At 42.9% G+C, this 22,119-nt stretch overlaps 1 protein-coding gene across 1 annotated transcript; it reads left to right on the top strand.

Annotated features, from left to right (window-relative positions):
- The first annotated feature begins 633 nt into the window (after positions 1–633).
- Positions 634–15,487, top strand: LOC145411556 (apolipoprotein D-like). The gene is made up of 6 exons (XM_080281565.1): positions 634–682; positions 1,056–1,128; positions 13,756–13,912; positions 13,999–14,132; positions 14,488–14,672; positions 15,351–15,487. Exons 1-6 carry the CDS (start codon positions 634–636, stop codon positions 15,485–15,487), a joined length of 735 nt encoding a protein of 244 aa, XP_080137691.1.
- Positions 15,488–22,119: the final 6,632 nt, after the last annotated feature.

Below are 22,119 nucleotides of genomic sequence, written 5' to 3'. Positions count from 1 at the left end.
ATATATGTACACTGTAAATAAAGTTCATTTAGAATTAGTAAATAGCTGACATGAGACAGTGAGGTGTGTTTTGGTACAGATTCGGCAGCTTCGCTCGAAGGGGAACTACCGTGAGGGACAACGCCCAAACGATCTGGATAAATTGGAAGGACCATAATTACTGATGAGGCAAAGCTCTCCCTTTGCCTCATCTGCCACTCCACACCTCCTATATTATCCTTCTTTCTCTCTCTCTCTCTCTCTCTCTCTCTCTCTTTAATCCAGAATAAAGGCCATTGTCTCCACTCATCCTGTTATCCCCCTACCCCCCCGGAGAGAAATTGTGACCTCCTTGTAAATGTTAAACAGGCGAAGCCGTCTGACCCTCTCTCACCTGACCCCTCTCCTCTTTGGTCTGACTTTCCGACTGCCACCTACTACTACTACTAATGCCACCACCAACACACACACACACACACACACACACACACACACACACACACACACACACACACACACACCTCTACAGGTTAATAATAGAGAAGAATGAGAACAACTGGCTCTCACCACTCCCAAGACTGATGGAGATGTGTGTGTGTGTGTGTGTGTGTGTGTGTCATTTTGCTGTCTGCACTTTTTATGTGTGTTTTCAAGATGGATTGGGCTCCAACAGCACCCACCGACCCAACAGCAGAGTTGCCAGGTTGGCTGATTTTTTGTCAAATTCCCTGCTATTTCTGTTCTCCCACTGAGAGATTCTATGTTTCCACCTTGGCTTCTTCCTCTTCCTATTCTTTTTGATGCCTTGCTCTCCCACCCAAAGTCCTTTTCCACCCCACATGAACTCTATCATCTCTTTATGGATCATATGCGTTGTCACTCCTCAGTGACCCTAGTGTACACAGACAGCTCTAAGTCTTCCGTGGGCTCCAGTTTAGCTGTTCTTTTCCCAGACCATACCTATCAGATCTGTCTTGTACCAGTTGACAGTATTTTCACTGCCAAACTGCTGGCCATTTTAGTGGCTTTTCATGTTATATACCATTAAAGTTTACACACTTTTGTTATTTTCACAGATTCACTTAGTGCACTATATGGTATTCAGAATGTCTTGGCCAGCAACCCACTGGTGTTGGAGATACAGGAATGGTTGTTCCATATTACCACCAGATTGAAGTCTGTCTCCTTTTGTTGGGTCCCCAGCCATGTTGGGACACCAGGTAACGAAAGGGTTGATTGCCTGGCACGTACAGCTGTCACCTCTCGCTCTGTCACACCTCGGGCTATCCCAGCAACAATTTTCGACGCACTACGGGACGAATGTGAAGGGAAGGCAGAGACGGAAGTAGAGGAGAAGGACGATGAGAGAACTTCCAGTACAGGTAAGTATAAACAGAACAAGAAAGGTAAGAAAAATGTTGCTGTTGTTGGAGACTCCCAGGTGAGATATCTGAACAGGGCCATGTATACTCCACTCGCTAAACATGTGTGGGGCCAGGGAGGCTAATGTGATAGAAAAAATTTCAAATATCGTAAAGGATAGTGGTGACAAACCCACTGTGTGCCTCAGTGTAGGAGGCAATGATATTAGTAGCCGTAAGAGTGAGGTACTGTGGCAAAGGTACAAGTTGATGTTAGAAAAGGTTAGGGAGAGGGGAGGAACCCCTGTAGTGCTTGGTATTTTACCCAGATGGCGGGTTGGAAGAGAATATTTGAGCAGGGCAATAGGATTAAATTGCCGCCTTGAAAGGTATTGCAAAGATAATGCAATATCTCTCATAGACAGCTGGCACTGGTTTTATGGACGGAGTGCCTTGTATAGTTGGGATGGGACTCATCTTAGCAGGCAGGGAGTTACTGTTTTAGCTGGAATGATAGATAGGGAGTTGGAGGGATTTTTTCGAGATTGAGAAGTAGGTGTACAGGAAGATGCAGCAACTACACTCAGAAATCATTATTACCATGTTTGGATAGATGCATCAATACTTGCAAAATTAAGAACAAAAGTTCAACCAATAGTGTAGATACATCCACTCAGGCACCTCAAATTGAGCAGGCGATGATAGATGATAGAACAAGCGATGATAGAAGTGCGATAAGCGATAGTACAAAAATTGTTATATTAGCAAAGTAAAGAGTTTCCCAGTTAGTAATAAAATAAATAGCATTAAATGCCAAGGTAAAGGCATAACTACTATAGTAGCCGCAGCGAGAAATGAACGCTGTGGTGGGGCAGGCGGGATGACCTGGGATTCCCCCATTGTTGCCATATCTACATGTCACCGACCATAGAGGTAGGATGTCACCGACCATCGGCCACCGCTGCAGCCCCGCTCCATGATCCTTACCCTGTGTCTCTGGCTTTCTCTTTCTCTCTCGGTTTCTATATAAACTGGTGTATTTCCGAAACTAATTATGAAATTATTATGACTTTTGTTCCACACCACCACTGAGGTAAAAATCAAGGAGAGTTTTCTGTATAAAGGTTTCCCCCCCCCTTGTCTGAGGGCAGGTCAGTTCTGACGAGTGTATAATTATAGGTCAGGCGGAGGTATCGGCAAGGCCGCACTCCCCCGCTCATATGCCACATTTAGGAGGGGGGGGAAACCTTTATACAGAAAACTCTCCTTGATTTTTACCTCAGTGGAGGTGTGGAACAAAAGTCATAATAATTTCATAATTAGTTTCGGAAATACACCAGTTTATATAGAAACCGAGAGAGAAAGAGAAAGCCAGAGACACAGGGTAAGGATCATGGAGCGGGGCTGCAGCGGTGGCCGATGGTCGGTGACATCCTACCTCTATGGTCGGTGACATGTGGATATGGCAACAATGGGGGAATCCCAGGTCATCCCGCCTGCCCCACCACAGCGTTCATTTCTCGCTGCGGGTACTATAGTAATAATCTGAAAGTGTACTACACAAACAGCCGGAGTTTACGTAATAAAATGGATGAACTGAGGGCTTTAATTTGTAGAGAAAATAGACATTGCCGTTATTAGTGAAACTTGGATGAAAACAAACACTCGAGAATTTTTAGCAGAATATCAGATAAAAGGCTATAATATTTTTGTGTCAAACAGTTAGGGAAGAAAGGGGGGAGGGGTAGCTATTTATGTAAAGGATTCATTAAACTGTTACAATAAAGCAGACATTAAAGTAAATACGGACACAGAAAGTGTCTGGGTTGAAATTAGTAACAATAGGGAGAAATTAGTCTTAGGAGCAATTTACAGATCCCCTAAATTAAGTAGAGCTGATAGTAAATACCGTTGGGAGGAAATTAGGAAAGCATCACAATCCAGCTTAGTAATAATTGTAGGGGACCTTAATCTGCCAAGGATAGATTGGAGAAATCAGACAGGAGATGCAGAATCAGAGGAATTTCTAGAGGTAGTACAGGATAATTTCCTTTATCAGTATATCAGGGAGCCCACCAGAGGTAATAATATATTAGATTTGGTTTTAGCTAATAAAGAAAATATCATTAGTGATATAGAGGTTGGTGGACGACTTGGTAATAGCGATCATGAAGAAATTAAGTTCAAATTTATTTGGGATGTCTGTTCCATTGAAAATACCTCCACTGTTCCTAATTTTCGTGTAGGAGATTTCGATGGCTTAAGAGCTTATTTTCGAACGGTATTCCACAGGGAGATTAGCTATTTGAGGGAATGCCAGGTCAGTAGGGAACCCCAGGTCATAGGTCAGGCACAGGAAACACGTTGGGATATCTGTCAGGTGTCTGTGAGGGGGGAGGTGGTAGATAGGAATGTAGTCCAGGTGACGGAAATTAACTCAGCTCCAGTACCAATCAGACGATCGACCGGTGAGAAGTATAACGAGTTAATAAACATAATACACGGAGGCCAAGATAGCTATATCCCTTCAAAACCGTTTAGAACGAATAATTCAGAACCAAGATGGTTAAACAACAGATTAAAATCTCTCATAGGCCAAAGGAAAGGAATATATAGAAAAATAAAACGTGGAGAGGAACACTTACGTAACCGATACACGATTTTAAATAGAGAAGTAAAGAGGGAGATAAGAAAAGCAAAGAGAAGTTATGAAATTAAGGTTGGTAGTGAATCAAAAGAAAACCCCAAGGGTTTTTATCAAATGTACCGTACGAAAAATAAAGATAGGATAGGACCACTCAGAACAGAATCAGGTGACATTACCAGTGAAGATAAAGAAATGTGTTCCATCCTAAATAATTATTTCATATCAGTATTCACCAAGGAAAATCTAGGCCTGGTCCCTTTAGCAGCAAATATTTACCATGAGAATACGGAAAATATTCTTAGTAAAATAACCATTAGTAAGGAGGACGTACTGAAAGAAATTAATAAGTTAAAACCTCAAAAATCGCCAGGTCCGGACGATATATATGCAAAAATTATAAAAGAAACCAAAGAAGAATTATGTCAGCCACTTTTAACGGTATTTAATGACTCTTTAAGTTCAGGAGAAGTTCCCGAGGCGTGGAAGACCGCAAACGTAGTGCCCATCTTTAAAAAGGGTGATAAATCAACTGCGTCGAATTATCGTCCGATAAGTCTAACGTCAATAGTAGGAAAAATGTTAGAGTCAGTTTTGGGAAATAAGATTAGAGAACACTTAGAAAGATTTAATCTTATAAACGAAAGTCAGCACGGATTCAGGCAAGGACGATCCTGCCTCACAAACTTGTTGTCATTCTACTCGGAGGTCTATGAGGCAGTAGATAGCGATAAAGCTTACGATGTTATTTATCTGGACTTTAGTAAAGCTTTCGATAGGGCCCCATACGAAAGGTTAGTTAGAAAGGTTCGAGCACACGGTATAGACGGCGATATCTTAAAATGGATAGAATCCTGGCTGAAAGGACGAAAGCAGAGAGTATTAATAAATGGAACTAGTGTCGTTCTATTTTATCAAGGCAGTTTGGGTCGGGCTCTCTGGGACCTCACTCTGTTAGCTCTGGTGCCACATCGTCGCTACACACGTGCTCTCTCTCTCTCTCTCTCTCTCTCTCTCTCTCTCTCTCTCTCTCTCTCTCTCATATTATATATTAACTACTAATAATTGTATTTTCTTAATTTTTTCTCTTCTACTTTTTTTCCACACCACCCCTGAGGTAAAAGTCTATAGGTGCGTTTTTTTTTTTTTTTTAATAGCTTCCATGGCGGGAGACTGACCGAGTATGACCCAGTCACGCAGGGCTGTCCCTCGTGTCACCACTGACAACGTCTCTAAGGCAACTCTGACAAGTCTTATGAGATTTATACTATACTACAGCTTTTTTATTGAATTACTTCTATACAGAGTGTTTAAAATTCATTTATAAGTAGTTACTAGCTTAAAATAGGAGAGTGAGAGAGAGAGAGAGAGAGAGAGAGAGAGAGAGAGAGAGAGAGGTGAACACAAATAATTACACGTGTATCGGCGGCGATGTGACAACAGAGCTAACAGTGTGAGGTCCCAGAGCGTCCCACCCAAACTATCTATCTATCTATCTATCTATAGCCCGACGCCCTAATCCCGCAAAGGGTGGCCACAGACAAAACGCCTCCAAGTCACTCTGTCACCCACCATTTGACTCCCCTCCCCTCAACTCACCCCCTCCTCCCTCATATACCTCTCAACTCCATCCCTCCACCTCATCCTCGGTCTACCCCTCCCTCTCCCTCCCTCCACCTCACCTACATACACCCTCTTTGTCAGTCTTTCACTCTCCATTCTCTCCACATGTCCAAACCACCGCAGTGTATTTCTCCTAATCTTTTCAACCACATCCACATCTACCCCACAACGTTCCTTCACTTCTTCATTCGTCAACCTGTCCCTCCACGTCACTCCACATACTCCTCTCAAGTAACTCAAACCAAACTGCCTTTATAAAATAGAACGACTTTAAGTCGGACTGGGGATTAGTAACTAGCGGTGTACCACAGGGTTCAGTACTCGGTCCCTTATTATTTATCATATATATAAATGATCTCGACTTAGGAGTCAATAGCAGCATCAGCAAATCTGCCGACGATACAAAAATAGGGCGTATCATTAACTCGACTGACGATTGCCATAACTTACAAAAAGACCTCGATACATTGTCCTAATGGTCTAAAACTTGGCAAATGGAATTTAACGTTGAAAAATGTAAAGTACTAAACGTAGGTAAGACCATTGGAGATACTAAATACAGCTTAGATAACAAAGAAATTAGCAAATCGGAATGCGAGAGAGATCTAGGAGTTATGATTAGTAACGACCTTTAAACCAAGGCAACAGTGTATTAATGCGAGAAATAAATCAAATAGGGTCCTAGGATTTATTTCGAGAAGCGTGAGCAATAGATCATCTAAAGTAATACTGAGAATTTATCTAGCATTAGTAAGGCCACATTTAGACTACGCAGTACAATTTTGGTGTCCTTACTATAGAATGGATATCAGTTCGTTAGAAAATGTACAGAGAAGAATGACAAAAATGATACATGACGTCCGGAACCTGTCATATGAAGACAGACTGAAAAGACTAGGTCTGCATTCGCTAGAGAGGGGTAGAGTAAGGGGAGACTTAATTGAGGTGTTTAAGTGGATGAATGGTATAAATAAGGGAGATATTAGCAAGGTACTTAAAGTCAGCGTACAGGATAGAACTAGAAATAATGGTTTCAAACTAGAAAAATTTCGTTTCAGTAAGGAAATCGGTAGAAATTGGTTTGGTAATAGAGAAGTAGACGAATGGAATAAGTAGTTGCCGCCTCTTCCATTGAGAGTTTCAAGCATAGGCTAGATAAGCATATGACAAATAAGGGGTGGATATAGAAAAAAGAATATCTTATAACCAATACTAATTCATAATTTTTTTCTTTTCAGGTTACACTATGATAGTCTCTATTCTCCTTTCACACTTTCCTGTAAAATGTCCACGCCAGTTTTTCTATACGGCGTGGTGTTCTTTCTGACTTTTTCCTGCCGGCTTCGGCTGGAGGGTTTGGAGGGCGGGGGAGAGCCTTCTTCTTTGCTATCCTTATCTCATTCTAGTAGTTCAGTTACTCTTCCAGGAGCTCCCTGTCATGGGCCAACCGGCCTACTGCAGTTATCCTCTCTTCTTATGTTCCTATGTTCTTATGTCTCCTTGGCCAACGGTGGCAAGCAGAACGGACATCTACAACTGATAACAAACTCCGCGCCATCAAACACACTGTCATTCCCTGGTAGTCGTCCTCCCATCGCAACAGGCGTTGGGAAACAGCCATAGCCCATCTGCGCCTTGGTCACACGTGTATCTCACATGGCTTTCTAATGTCAGGATGCACTCCTCCGACCTGTCAATGTTGCCAGGCTCCACTCATGGTCCACCATCTTTTGCTTGATTGTCCTCGGTTCAACGCCATGCGCAGACGGACTCTCCCGGTCCTTAACTCCCTTGGACGTCCCCCTACCTTAGCCGATCTTCTTGCCGAATCCCCTGTGTTTTCCATCACACACCTCACGCGTTTCCTATCTCAAACCCGTATCTTGCCTCACATTAGTGTCTACCCCACCTTCCCATTTGCTTTTAGTGCACCATAGCATATCCATCATTTTTATACATCGGTTTTAGTGCCATATAGTCCTTGTGGGCTCGGTGCTACTTCTTATTACTTACTTACTTCGCCAAATTCGGCGTTATCAAATTGAGGCTGGTGGGTAAAATTTAACATTGGCGGTTTGGCTGTTTCTTAGGCGACTTTATATCTTAACTGGCGGGTTTTCGTCGGCTTCGGTTCGAGAGGGTATTTGCTAAATTAAACTTACTGTAACTCTTGTCTCTAAGCAAAAACAACGGTGACCAGAGAGATCAAGATCGAGGGCAGGTGGTGGTGGGTGGAACTGACGAAATCATTAGCACCCGGCCCAGCCCTCCCTCGGGATATGACTCCCCTAATCCACACTCAAACACAGGTCACGGGGCCTGACGGCCATATTTCCCGTGGTGGTAAAATAAAAGAGGCAACATTTCAATTTTAGTCATGGAGCAGTGATGGGACGTTTGCTGGATAGTGGAACTGTTAAGACAGTGGGTAAATATGCAAAGTATAACAGAAAATACAATAAAAGCTGTGAAAAAGAAAATGGATTGCGATAATGGATTGTCTGTCCCAGGTGATGAAACAAGAGCATTTTGCAAATTTAATATATGACTAATGTGAGGCTAATGTATGAAGTTTGTATAATATATAACTATTTTTCACGCCATTTGTTGCACACATGTAAACCTAATTTTATTAGTCTGTGATTACTGGCAAAGGTTTCTGGGCGGGTGAGAAGGCTGACATTTTGACGGGTTTGGGAGATGAACACGGCGGGTTGGCATTATCTGACCTGGAAACCATGGGCAGCACTGAGGTGTAGTTAGTGGGTGTCAGTGGTGGAGACAACAAACTCTTCTTCACGCTCTTCAGGGATTTTCATCTGAAGGTACTGGCCTAGAGAGAGAGAGAGAGAGAGAGAGAGAGATTTTAAAAGAACATATTTCATGTTTGAGATGGAGGGGGAGTGGGAGACAGAGGATGAGATGGAGAGAAGGAGTGAGGGAGGTGGGGTGAGTTAGAGAGAGTGCAGCTTGATGGCGTAGAACAGAGTGACTGACAGATAGATAGATAGATAGACAAATGGACAGGTAGATAGATAGAGGTAGGTATTTTTCGGTGGGTAAAAGTGGAAAATATGTGAGTTGAAATATTAGGTGAACTTAAGTATTTATAACAGATGATAAGAACTCTCTCTCAACTTAAGAATATTAGCCAGCAAAGGAAAGTGAGAAGCAGAAGTGAGATATTATGGCTTGTCCACACGTGTGCTGGAACAGGTGCTGACAACATCAAAACAATAACGAACAAGCTGCAAACATACCCGGAACAGCAGCGTCCAGAGGCGAACTTTCGTATCTCTGGCCAGAGAAACATGCCAAGCCTCTCTCAGCCTAACAATATTAGCTAGCAGGAAGAGGGAGGGAGAGACCGAGGATGAGATCGACTGATGAAGTGGAAAGGTATAAGGGAGAGAAGGGGTGTAAATTCAGGGGATGGCAGCGAAATGGCAGGGGACAGGGATTCATGGAGGCGATTCATTTGTGGCCTCCCCTTACGGGATTAAGGCGTCTGGGTATAGATAAACAGATAGGAAGAAGAGAAGAAGAGGTAGAATATTAAATGATCCGTTGCTCCTGTTTATGCATGCAGTTCGCGAGAAAGACACGGCACCATCTCGTCACCGTGGCTCCCTGTGTACAAACGTATTACATATACCGGATCAATATCATCTTTACCGACATCAGCGAAACTACCGCGCGGGAAATCGGCGAGAGTGGCGCTATTTCGTACAGATGAAATTACGTCACATCGGGTATTACACTTTCGATAATGGCAAAGCAAGGGTCCTACTCGTGGTGGCACTGCGTGAGGTGGAGCCAGGCCTCACCCTCCCCTGCATTTCGGCGTGAGGAGATCCCTAGTTTTACCCTGGCGTGGTCCTGTGTACTTACAAGGGGGGCGCCGTTCCCTACCCGGTGTATGTACTGTATTTACCTGTAGGAGGGACCCACAGAAGAAGGTGCTGTAGTGAATGGAGGTGAGGCGCGGTGATTATAGTTTCAGTACTCATATATATATATATATATATATATATATATATATATATATATATATATATATATATATATATATAGATAGATAGATAGATAGATATAGATAGATAGATAAAGAAATAGAAAAATAGACAGATAGATAGATAGATAGATAAGTAGGTGTATATAGTTAAAAACCCGGTAGCTCATAAAAATAGTTTAATAGATAGATAGATGTTCCCAGCGTATATACTGTATAAATAGATAAAAGGGATACGTACCGATAGATAAATGTATAGATAGATAGATATACTATTGATAGAGAAATGAATAGATAGATAAAGATATACTGTTGATAGATAAATAGGTAGTCAGAAAGATAGAGGAAACTGATATGGATAAATCGATAGAATTAACCATAAAAAGTGACCACCAACGACTCAGAAAAAAATATATAAGAGTTACAGACAAAAGGAAAGATAAAAAAAACATTGCCGACATGAAGAAAAAAGAAAAAAAAAAGAAAGGATTGAGAGAGGATATAATTAGCTTTGCGTGGCGTTACTGTTATATGGTTGGGTGGGTGTCGTGAGAGAGAGAGAGAGAGAGAGAGAGAGAGAGAGAGGAGTGTGTGTGTGTGTGTGTGTGTGTGTGTGTGTGGCGAGGGAAAGTGAAACAGAGGGTGACAGTTATAATGAGAAGGTATGTGTGTGCGTGTGTGTGTGTGTGTGAGAGAGAGAGAGAGAGAGAGAGAGAGAGAGAGAGAGAGGTGTTTGTTGATTACAGGTGGTCCAGGTGAGACAGGTGTGTTTTCTGGATTACCTGCATGTTTCCGGTTGATTATCCCAACTGGAGCCAATCACTGATCCCGGAATTTTGACATATTGGGTATTTATTGTCTCTCTCTCTCTCTCTCTCTCTCTCTCCCAAAGACTTCCATCCATACAGTCCTCAATGTTCCCGTTCCACTTTTCTCTCTTGATGTTGTTGTTATTATTGTTGTTATTGTTGTTGTTGTTGTTTATTGCTGCAGATGTCACCGTTTCAATAGTTGCGTCATTTTCCCCTCAATACCCTCATATTCAACACTGTCATCGTCATAATCACAGTCTTGCATATCACCCTCTCCTTAAGCCGTCTGGAATACATGTCAGGAGCATCTTAGTCACTTTCCTTCACTTTCCTTCACTTTCATTCACTTCCCTTCACTTTCATTCACTTCCCTTCACTTTCATTCACTTTCATTCCCTTCCCTTCACTTTCTTTCACATTCCCTCACTTTCATTTACTTCCCTTCACTTTCATTTACTTCCCTTCACTTTCATCCACTTCCCTTTACTTTCCTTCACTTCCCTTTACTTTCCTTCACTTTCATTCACTTTCATCAACTTCCCTTTACTTTCATTCACTTTCATTCACTTTCCTTCAATTTCATTCACTTTCATCCTCTTCCCTTCACATTCATTCACTTTCATTCACTTTCATCCACTTCCCTTCACTTTCATTCACTCTCATTCACTTTCTCAGTGTTCTCTTAACCTCATTTTCATTGTCATTATCATCATCATCATTATGGCCATAATCGTCATCATCATCATCATCATACTCGCACATAGGGCTAGAGAGGGAGGCCTTCACGTTGTGGCACTGATATGACTGGGTGGTTCCCCTGCCCGGTTAAACAAACGTCCCTCAACTCTCCTGTTATTACTACTACTACTACTTCCACTACTACTACTACTACTACTGCAACTACTACTACTACTACTACAACTACTACTACTGCGACTACTACTACGATTACTACTACCACAACTACTATAGTACTACGGCTACTACTACTACTTTACTTGTTGATTTCAACCGATTTTCTGGAAGCTAATTAATGATTCACCTGAGCACATCTTCACCGATGGGCGGATGGTGGGGGAGGGGTGGGTTTGGGTGGGGTGGAGTGTGTTGTGGTTGGATGTGTGGGTGTAAGGGTGGTGGTGTGGATGTGGATGGGGTGGAGTGTGGTATGGATAGGTGTGGTGTGGTTACGTGGCCAGGCAGTGTGGATAGAAGTAACGCAATTTGTTCGGTTACTGAACATATGGTCCAGACCCCCCTCTCCCTCTCTCTCCCTCTCTGCTAGAGAGGCGTAGAGTAAGCGGAGACTTGAGATGTTTAAGTGGATGAAGGGTATAAATAAGGGAGATATTAGGATGGTACTTAAAGTGAGCATACAGGATAGAACTAGATATAATGATTTCAAACTAGAAAAATTCCGTTTCAATAAGCAAATAGGTAGAAATTTGCTTGGTAATAGAGTAGTAGACGAATGGAATAAGCTACCTAGTAAAGTAGTTGCTGCCTCTTCCATTGAGAGTTTCAAGCATAGGCTAGATAAGCATATGACAAATAAGGGGTGGATATAAAAAAAAGAAAATCTTATAACCAATAGTTCTCTCTCAGTGTTCTCTTAACCTCATTTTCATTGTCATTATCATCATCATCATTATGGCCATAATCGTCATCATCATCATCATCATACTCGCACATAGGGCTAGAGAGGGAGGCCTTCACGTTGTGGCACTGATATGACTGGGTGGTTCCCCTGCCCGGTTAAACAAACGTCCCTCAACTCTCCTGTTATTACTACTACTACTACTTCCACTACTACTACTACTACTACTGCAACTACTACTACTACTACTACAACTACTACTACTGCGACTACTACTACGATTACTACTACCACAACTACTATAGTACTACGGCTACTACTACTACTTTACTTGTTGATTTCAACCGATTTTCTGGAAGCTAATTAATGATTCACCTGAGCACATCTTCACCGATGGGCGGATGGTGGGGGAGGGGTGGGTTTGGGTGGGGTGGAGTGTGTTGTGGTTGGATGTGTGGGTGTAAGGGTGGTGGTGTGGATGTGGATGGGGTGGAGTGTGGTATGGATAGGTGTGGTGTGGTTACGTGGCCAGGCAGTGTGGATAGAAGTAACGCAATTTGTTCGGTTACTGAACATATGGTCCAGACCCCCCTCTCCCTCTCTCTCCCTCTCTGCTAGAGAGGCGTAGAGTAAGTGGAGACTTGAGATGTTTAAGTGGATGAAGGGTATAAATAAGGGAGATATTAGGATGGTACTTAAAGTGAGCATACAGGATAGAACTAGATATAATGATTTCAAACTAGAAAAATTCCGTTTCAATAAGCAAATAGGTAGAAATTTGCTTGGTAATAGAGTAGTAGACGAATGGAATAAGCTACCTAGTAAAGTAGTTGCTGCCTCTTCCATTGAGAGTTTCAAGCATAGGCTAGATAAGCATATGACAAATAAGGGGTGGATATAAAAAAAAGAAAATCTTATAACCAATACTAATTCATAATTTTTCCTTTTCAGGTTACACTATGATAGTCTCTAATCTCCTTTCACACTTTCCTGTAAAATGTCCACGCCAGTTTTTCTATACTGCGTGGTGTTCTTTCTGACTTTTTCCTGCCGGCTTCAGCTGGAGGGTTTGGAGGGCGGGGGAGAGCCTTCTTCTTTGCTGTCCTAATCTCATTCTAGTAGTTCAGTTACTCTTCTAGGAGCTGCCTGGCATGGGCCAACCGGCCTACTGCAGCTATCCTCACTTTTTATGTTCTTCTTTTCTTATGTAACTACTAATACTACTACGGCTACTACTACTACTTTACCTGTTAATTACAACCCTTTTCCCGGAAGCCAATTAATGATTCACCTGAGCACACCTTCACCGATGGGCGGATGGTGGGGGACGGGTGGGTGTGGATGGGGTGGAGTGGGGTATGGATGGGTGCGTGGGTGAAAGGGTGGTGGATTGGATGTGGATGGGGTGGATTGTGGTATGGATAGGTGTGGTGTGGTTACGGGGACAGGTAGCATGGAGAGAAGTATGGTAATTTTTTCTGTTACAGAACATATGGTCCAGCCCCCCCCCCTCTCTCTCTCTCTTTTACGGACACACACACACACAAGCAAACCACCTATAACCTCACACTACCACAGTTGAAAAATTCCTCTATGTAACCTTCCCTATGTTACCTTTTTATAACCTTAGGACCGAATTACCGTAAGATTAATAGGCTTCGTAACTCCTTTTTCATTGTGATTTATGCTGATACTGGTTTAATGGTCCTGGTTTCTTCTCCCACCAGGTGTAAATTTGTCAAGATGGGCGAGACGACGATGACGACGACGACGACGATGATGATGATGATGATGATGATGATTATGATGGGAGTGACTGGACAAGTGTACTTCAGGGGCAACTGTCCTACAACACCCATTATCAAGGACTTCCACTGGGAGAGGGTGAGTGATGATGATGTTGATGATGATGGCAGTACGTACCTACGTGTTGGCTTTTTTCAGTACTTACCTACCTACGTCTTCTTCAGTACCTGGGGAGATGGTTCGAGCAGGAGAGGTATTTCGTCGGGTTCCAAGAGATGGGACGGTGCTGGAGTTGCACTTACATCAAGGACTACAAGACGGGCAATATATCCGGCAGGATCGATTTTTGGGACATTCTGTAAGTAGGTGTGTGTAAGTAGGTAAGTGTGTGTGTGTTTTTGTGTGTCTAGGTTTGTATGTGTGTGTGAGTGTGTGTGTGTGTGTGTGTGTGTGTGTGTGTGTGTGTGTGTGTGTGTGTGTGTGTGTGTGTGTGTGTGTGTGTGTGTGTGTGTGTGTGTGTGTGCGAAGCAAAAACAAAGATATAATTCCTCTCAAATAATATACGAACCAAACTTTCCCCTTTTTATTCATGTGTGTGTGTGTGTGTGTGTGTGTGTGTGTGTGTGTGTGTGTGTGTGTGTTTGTTTGTTTGTTTGTTTGCGTGTGTGATCTTGTAAAGCATAAAAGATAACTCCAAGCCCTGATGCTCCCAGCCTGAACCGCCCCACAGTCCTTACCGTAGACGTGACTGCTAAGAGGCCCTACTCTGCCCCCAACTTCCTGACTTACGCCCTTCCCGGAGTTCATGTCGTTGAGGAAGACTATCAAGTATTAGCCACCGATTACGACTCGTGGGCACTAGAGTACGTCTGTGTCCCACAACCCATCGGACATACTAGTGAGTCCATTCGTTATTCTTGCTTTATTGTTTAATTTTTATAGGTATTGACGTGGGTGCTATTCGACTACTTGGACTAATATTCACTTCACTCCGTCTTGAATGTTGAGTTGTTGCAATGGAGTTATACTAAAAGCCTAGGCTTGTCACGAAGAAGTGCCATACGATGTTCAGTCATAGCATTATCGTCTTCCGTCACCGAGCTACGGGAAATAAGCTGAAGGACGAAAACCTGGGCCAAATTAGAGTGAAACTCGTATAGTGAGATGGGTATAGTAAGCTATGGGATAGAAGAGAATGGGAAATAGAGAGAGGCTGTGAGAGAGGAAGGAATGCGAAGAGAAGGGTAAGGGAAGGGAGGAAAGAAGAAGAAATGGCAAGGTAGGGTAAGGTAATGGTTGAATGGATGTGTGTGTGTTTGCTAAGGATTGGGAAGGGGAAGAATGGACAGGGTAGGACAGGGTAATGGATGGAAACCTAGGATTGAGTACGTCAGTGTAAAGCAGGATAGGGGTAGGCTAGGGTAGGGTAGGCTAAGTTAGACTAGGGTAGGAGAGAGCAGAGAAGGGTTGTTAGGGCAGGAGAGAAGTAAGACCCAAACTTAACTAAATCAAACTCAGTCTACCCAAACCAACCCAAACCAACCCAGTCTGACCTAACCTAACCTCATCTCAACAGGAATAGTTTGGATTCGGACCCGGAGCCCCCATCCCCCCTACCACGTCATCGGGGAGGCGAAAACCACCCTTATCTCTCTGGGCATAGATGTCAAATTCCTGGAGAAACAGGATACGTCTTGTTATAAGCATTACTGAGTGTGTGTGTGTGTGTGTGTGTGTGTGTGTGTGTGTGTGTGTGTGTGTGTGTACCCAGAGAGGAGTTTTTGTCGTCCATCGTCTTCTGTTGATCTTGTCCTTCAATAAATCCACTTTACTGTTTTTAATTTACCTGTGTTTATCTTCCCTGTGTAATTAGTGAGGCAATTAAAGGTTCTCCACACCTGAGCTACGATAGATAAATTAAGAGCTGATAGATGTGTTTGTTTGTTTGTTTGTTTGGTTGAGTTAGGGTAATTGTCGTTTCTTTGTCAGGGTTTTGTTGTTGCTTTTGTTTTTGTTGTTTGTCTATTTGTTTGACACTGCTTAGGAATAGATTTAGAATTGGACTGGCATACATACATGCACATACAAACACATGCACATTCACACATACACATATGCACATACACACACATGCACATACCCACATACAGACATGCAAATACACTCAAATACACATATGCACATACACACACACACACGAACATACACACATACAAACATGCACATACACATACATAAAAATAAAAACATACATACATAGTAGAACACATACAGTACATACAAAGAAACACACATGCACGTTTATATTTACATGGACATTCACTCATACACACAGACGTAGCGTGCTTACATACATACACATACATATTCACATACACATGAAAGCATAGCACTACACATAAACAAATGCACACACATAGGCTACAAAGACACATACATACACACACATAAATACATACGTACAGACACATGCACGTACATACGTGTACACATACAACTTTGCACATACATACACATATCTATACATGCACCTAGATACACATACATGCATACATATACACCTGCGTAGGTACACATACATACGTACATACACATAAATACATACATACACACATACACCCAAAAAATTATTGAAGACGGATTAGAAACTCGAGAGAACTTGTTCTCTGTGAGAAACTAAGATTAATTTTGAAAAGTAAATGTCTACTATTTATCTATTTATTTATTTATTTATTTATTGGATTGTTATTTTCATCTTTTTACATATATTATTTTCTTGAGCCTACTTCATCTCATCGTTAGGCGAAAAAGATGATGATGAAGAGGATGAGGATGATGATGATGATGATGATGATGAGGAGGAGGAGGAGAAGGGGGTATGATGATGATGATGATGATGATGATGGTGATGGTGATGGTGATGATGATTGAGAAGGAAAGAGAAAAGAATGATTATAATGACGTGGTGATGATAGTGATGATGCTGATGTGATAATGATGATGATGATGATGATGATGATGATGATGATAATGATATGCCTTTAGGTCAACGCGGAAGGAGAGTGGTAGGCAGGACGAATCGTACCTCATGCTGGAGAAGTGTGAGTGGAGAAGTGTGAGTCAGCGAGAAGAGTTATGTTTGTGGCAAGCGTAGTAGTAGTAGTAGTAGTAGTAGTAGAAGCAGTGGTAGTAGTGATGGTCATAGGCGTTGTAGTGGTGGTTGTGCTGGTGATGGCGGTGGTGGTGGTAGTATGGTCTGACAAATCTAAACTGGCGGCTAGGGTGTGGCGTGACCCTCTGTACAGTGGTGGTATGTTTCCCAAAACCGCGATGTGAAACGGCTGTTATATATGTAAAAGACAGAACAAATAAGATAAACATATACGAGTACAATGTCAATGTGTGTATTATAATATGTGAAAGAACAATGAACTTATTATGCTTACAATATTTTTACGGCAATACAGAAACGTGGCATAAATATTTTCCAGTGTTGCTAAAAATAATATAGTCACTTTCATTAGCTTGTACCGTATATCAGGGGTGGGTAATAATGTCACACTTATGATTATATGATAATGTGCAGGAATATAAGTTAAAATATGTCAATTTCTTAGCAAAAAAAAAAAATAAATAAACCCTCCTGAACGGCAACACTCACATCGACCCAGTCGAACCCGGCCAGAGCGACTTGCTTCACTTTCCTTTGTGTCCTTGACTCAGACAGGAAGGCAACGCAACCAGCCCCCAATAATAAATATTTTTAAAAATAATTAGATATAATAAAAAATAGAGAAATGAAAGCATAAGTTTATAAGTCACTCATAAAACAAACAAAATTCCCCAGGGTGACGCACATCTCTCCCCAGGAGAGAGAGAGAGAGAGAGAGAGAGAGAGAGAGAGAGAGAGAGAGAGAGTGCAAATTTAGTCTTCTTAGTCTGTGTTCATATGAAGAGTTACGAATATCATGTATCATTTCTGTCATTCTTCTTTATGCGTTTACGAATGAACTTATATCCATTCCTACATGTTGCTACTACAGTGCTATGTCCATCACTGATGTCCAGTTAGCACCAGAGTCATAATGAGCACCCTGTTCCTACCCTACATCTGCCTCTTTGTCTGAAGCCCTCACACCCTTTACCAAGCCTACCCAACCCAGCCCTGCTCCCCTAATTACTGACGACGCAAAGCTCTCCCTTTGCCTCATCTGCCACTCCATACCTTCTGTATTATCCTTCTCTCTCTCTCTCTCTCTCTCTCTCTCTCTAATCCAGATTAAAGTCCATTGCCTCCACTCATCCTGTTATCCCCCTACCCCTCCCCGGAAAGAAACTGCGACCTCCTTGTAAATGTTAAACAGGCGCGGCCGTCTCACCCTTTCTCACCTGACCCCGCGCCTCTTTGGTCTGACTTTCTGACCGCCACCTACTACTAATACTAATACTACAAATACACACACACACACACAGACACATGCACACACACAAACACACACACACACACACACACACACACACACACACTCACACACACACACACACACACACACACACACACACACACACACACACACACACACACACGCTGGTGCAGTGGTAACGCTCTCGCCTGCCAACTGGTGGACGGGAGTTCGCGCCTCGCTCAGGTTGCGAAAAGTTTCACTGACGAAGTGGGTGGTTACTGTCCCCCTTGAGCAAGGGGACGGGTGTGTGGGTGTGTGAAGGTCACAGCCTTGCCCTTAGATCGGACTTATGAGCTCTCAGCTCCCTTCCGGGAGGGTAAAAGCTGACGATCACGACCATCAAGTGATCCTGACCGACCCGGTGAATTACACATCTACGGGTTAATAATAGAGAAGAATGACAATAACTGGCTCTCACCACTCCCAAGACTGATGGAGGAAGTGTGTGTGTGTGTGTGTGTGTGTGTGTGTGTGTGTCATTTTGCTGTCTGCCCTTTTTGGGTGCGTTTTCGGAATAGATTGGGCGCCAACAGCACTCACCGAAATGGCAGCACCAGAGTTTCCAGGTTGGCGGATTTTCCGCCAAATTTTAGCGATATTAAATTGAGACTAGCGTGTTGAATTTAACATTGGCGGTTAGGCGGTTTTTTGGGCAAGTTGATATCTTAACGGGCGGGTTTTCTGCGGCTTCAGTTCGAGGGGGTATTTGCTAAATTAACCTTACTGTAACTCTTGTCACTTAGCAAAAACTAGGGTGACCGGAGAGATCAAGATCGAGGGCAGGTGGTGGTGGGTGGAACTGACGAAACCATTAGCACCCGGCCTAGACCTCCCTCGGGATATCTATCTATCTATCTATCTATCTATTGCCAGACGTCTCAATCCCGTTTGGGGTGGCCACAAACAAATCGCCTCCAAGTCGCCCTGTCCCCCGCCATATCACTGCCCTGCTCATAACTCACACACCCCTCTCTCATATACCTCTCCACCCCATCCCTCCATCTCGTCCTCGGCCTCCCCCTCCCTATTCCCCCCTCCACCTCACTCACATACACTCTCTTCGTCAGTCTTTCACCCTCCATCCTCTCCACATGGCCAAACCACCTCAGTGTGTTCCTCATAACGTTTCCTATCACATCCACATCAACACCACAATGCTCCTTTATATCCTCATTAGTCAGCCTGTCTCTCTATGTGACTCCACAGGCTCCTCTTAAATAACTCATTTCCACTGCTCTCACTCTTGACTTGTGTCATTCTAACAACGTCCAAGCTTCGCTTCCGTACGTTAGAGTTGGTATCACAATACTGTCATGTAGTAACTTTTTCACTTCCATGCTCACTTCCCGGTTTCTTATCACTGCTTTCAAAGAACCAGCAACCTTTCTTCCCTGTTGTACCCTCTCAAGCACTTCATCCTCCAAACCTCCATCCTTACTCATCACACTACCCAAGTACTTAAACGTACTCACATTTTCCAATTCCTCACCATCCAACCTCGCTGTACATTCACTGACTTCATCTCTCTTAAAGACCATCACTTTACTCTTCCCTACATTCACCTTTAGATTCCGTTTCTTACACACTCTCCCAAACTCATCCACCAAGCCTTGCAGCTCCCCTTCGTCTTCACTCAACAACACAGTATCATCTGCAAACAACAGTACAGGGAGTTTCCAAACACTATCCTCTCTCACCAGGGCCACTCCAACATCCACTACCCTACCTTGTACCTCTTTTATTACCCCATCCATGTACAGATTGAACAACCATGGAGACATGACACATCCCCGTTTCAACCCAACCTTCAAAGAGAAAAATTCACATAGTTCACCATCCACATGCACTGCAGCCTTCGCACCATCGTACATACTCTTCACAGCATTCAACAACTTCCCATCTACTCCATATATTCTTAACACTTTCCACAATCCTTGTCTATCCACGCTGTCATATGCTTTCTCCAAATCCATGAAAGCCGCATACAACTTCTTTCCCTTCTCTAGAAACTTTTCCACTAAAGATCTAAGAATGAATATCTGATCTACACAGCCTCTTCCCTTCCTAAAGCCTCCCTGTTCTTCTCCAACTAATTTCTCTGTTCTTTCTCTAACTCTGTCAATACGTATCCTACCATACACTTTTCCTATTATACTAAGAAGACAAATGCCCCTATGATTACCACACACTTCTTTTTCCCCTTTTCCTTTGTACAAGGGAATAATTATACCTGACTTCCAACCCTCCGGGACTCTACCTTCCTCCCAGGCCAATCTAAACATCTTCCACATCCATTCTACTACTATCTCTCCCCCATGCTTCAGCATTTCACCACACACTCCATCAATTCCTGGGGCTTTCCCTGATTTAACTTTCTTCATTGCTTCCACAACTTCTATCCTACTGATTTCTTCCTGTCTTCTCACCTCCATCCTTCTCCCAGCCATTCCCCAGCCACTTATACTCGCATTACTTCCATCCTCTACAGTCAACAATTCCTTAAAGTGTTCTCTCCATCTGCTCACTTTTTCTCCCATCTCCACTAGTAATCTACCATTTTTATCTTTCACTCCCCTGCTAACTTCACTTCCACCCTGTCTTACTCTTTTCACCTCTTTCCAGAACATTTTCTTACAGTCCCTCCACTTTACACTCAAATTCCTTCCAAATTCCTCATCCACTCTCTTCTTACTCTCTCTTACTAATCTTTTCACCTCTCTCTTTCTTTCTACATATAACTCTCTCTTCCGCCTCTCAACTTCTTCCACGCCCCTATTTCTCATCCATTCATTGTATGCTTTCTTCTTTTGTGCCACAGTCTGTTTCACCTCTTCAGTCCACCACGCTGTTCCTTGCACACCCCTCCGTCTTCTCTTCCTTCCACACACCACATCACATGCTGCACATATTTCTTCTGTAATTATCCTAATCCACACTCAAACACAGGTCACAGGGCCTGGCGGCCATATATGACTTGGTGGTAAAATAAGAGAGGCAGCATTTCAATTTTAGTCAGGGAGCAGTGAAGGGAGGTTTGCTGGATAGTGGAACTGGGAGGACAGTGGGTAAATATGCAAAGTATAACAGGAACTATAATAAAAGCTGTGAAAAGAAAATGGATTGCGATAATGGATTGTCTTTCCTAGGTGATGAAACAAGTGCATTTTCAAATTTAATATATGACTGTGAGGCTAATGTATGAAGTTTGTATTAGATATAACTATTTTTCACGTCATTTATTGCTCATCTGTAAACCTAATATTATTAGCCTGTGATTACTGACAAGGCGGTTTCTGGGCGAGTGAGAAGGCTGACATTTTCGTGGGTTTGGGTGAGGAACTCGGCTGCTTTGCAGTATCTGACCTGGCAACCCTGGGCAGCGCTGAGGTGTAGTTAGTGGGTGTCAGTGGTGGAGACAACACACTCTTCTTCACGCTCTTTAGGGATTTTCATCTGAAGGTACTGGCCTAGGGAGAGAGAGAGAGAGAGAGTGCAAATTTAGTCATTCTTCTTTGTGCGTTGTCGAACGAACTTATATCCATCCCTTCACTTCCCTTCACTTTCCTTCACTTCCCTTCGCATTCCTTCACTTTCCTTCACTTTCATTCATTTTCCTTCACTTTCATTCACTTTCTTATCTCTCTCAGTGTCCTCTCAACCTCATTTTCAACATCATATCATCATCATCATCATCATCATCATCATCATCGTCATCATCATCATGATCATCATCATCATCACCATGGCCATCATCGTCATCATCATCATCATGATCATCATTCTCGCACCCGGTGCTAGAGAGGGAGGCCTTCACGTGGTGGCACTGATATGACTGGGTGGTTTCCCTGCCCTGTTAAACAAACGTACCTCAACTCTCCT

The sequence above is a fragment of the Coenobita brevimanus genome, chromosome 90, assembly GCF_032717465.1.
Source record: "Coenobita brevimanus isolate Jiangsu-jjx chromosome 90, ASM3271746v2, whole genome shotgun sequence".
Lineage (NCBI taxonomy): Eukaryota > Metazoa > Arthropoda > Malacostraca > Decapoda > Coenobitidae > Coenobita > Coenobita brevimanus.
This window is presented reverse-complemented; position numbering and strand designations above follow the sequence as displayed.

Excerpts from the sequence above, each read along its gene's own strand:
- LOC145411556 (XM_080281565.1), top strand. The coding sequence starts at position 634 with ATGGATTGGGCTCCAACAGCACCCACCGACCCAACAGCAGAGTTGCCA. Across the intron at positions 683-1,055 it reads CCCAACAGCAGAGTTGCCAG|ATTCACTTAGTGCACTATAT; the intron begins GTTGGCTGATTT and ends TTATTTTCACAG. Across the intron at positions 1,129-13,755 it reads GTGTTGGAGATACAGGAATG|GTGTAAATTTGTCAAGATGG; the intron begins GTTGTTCCATAT and ends TTCTCCCACCAG.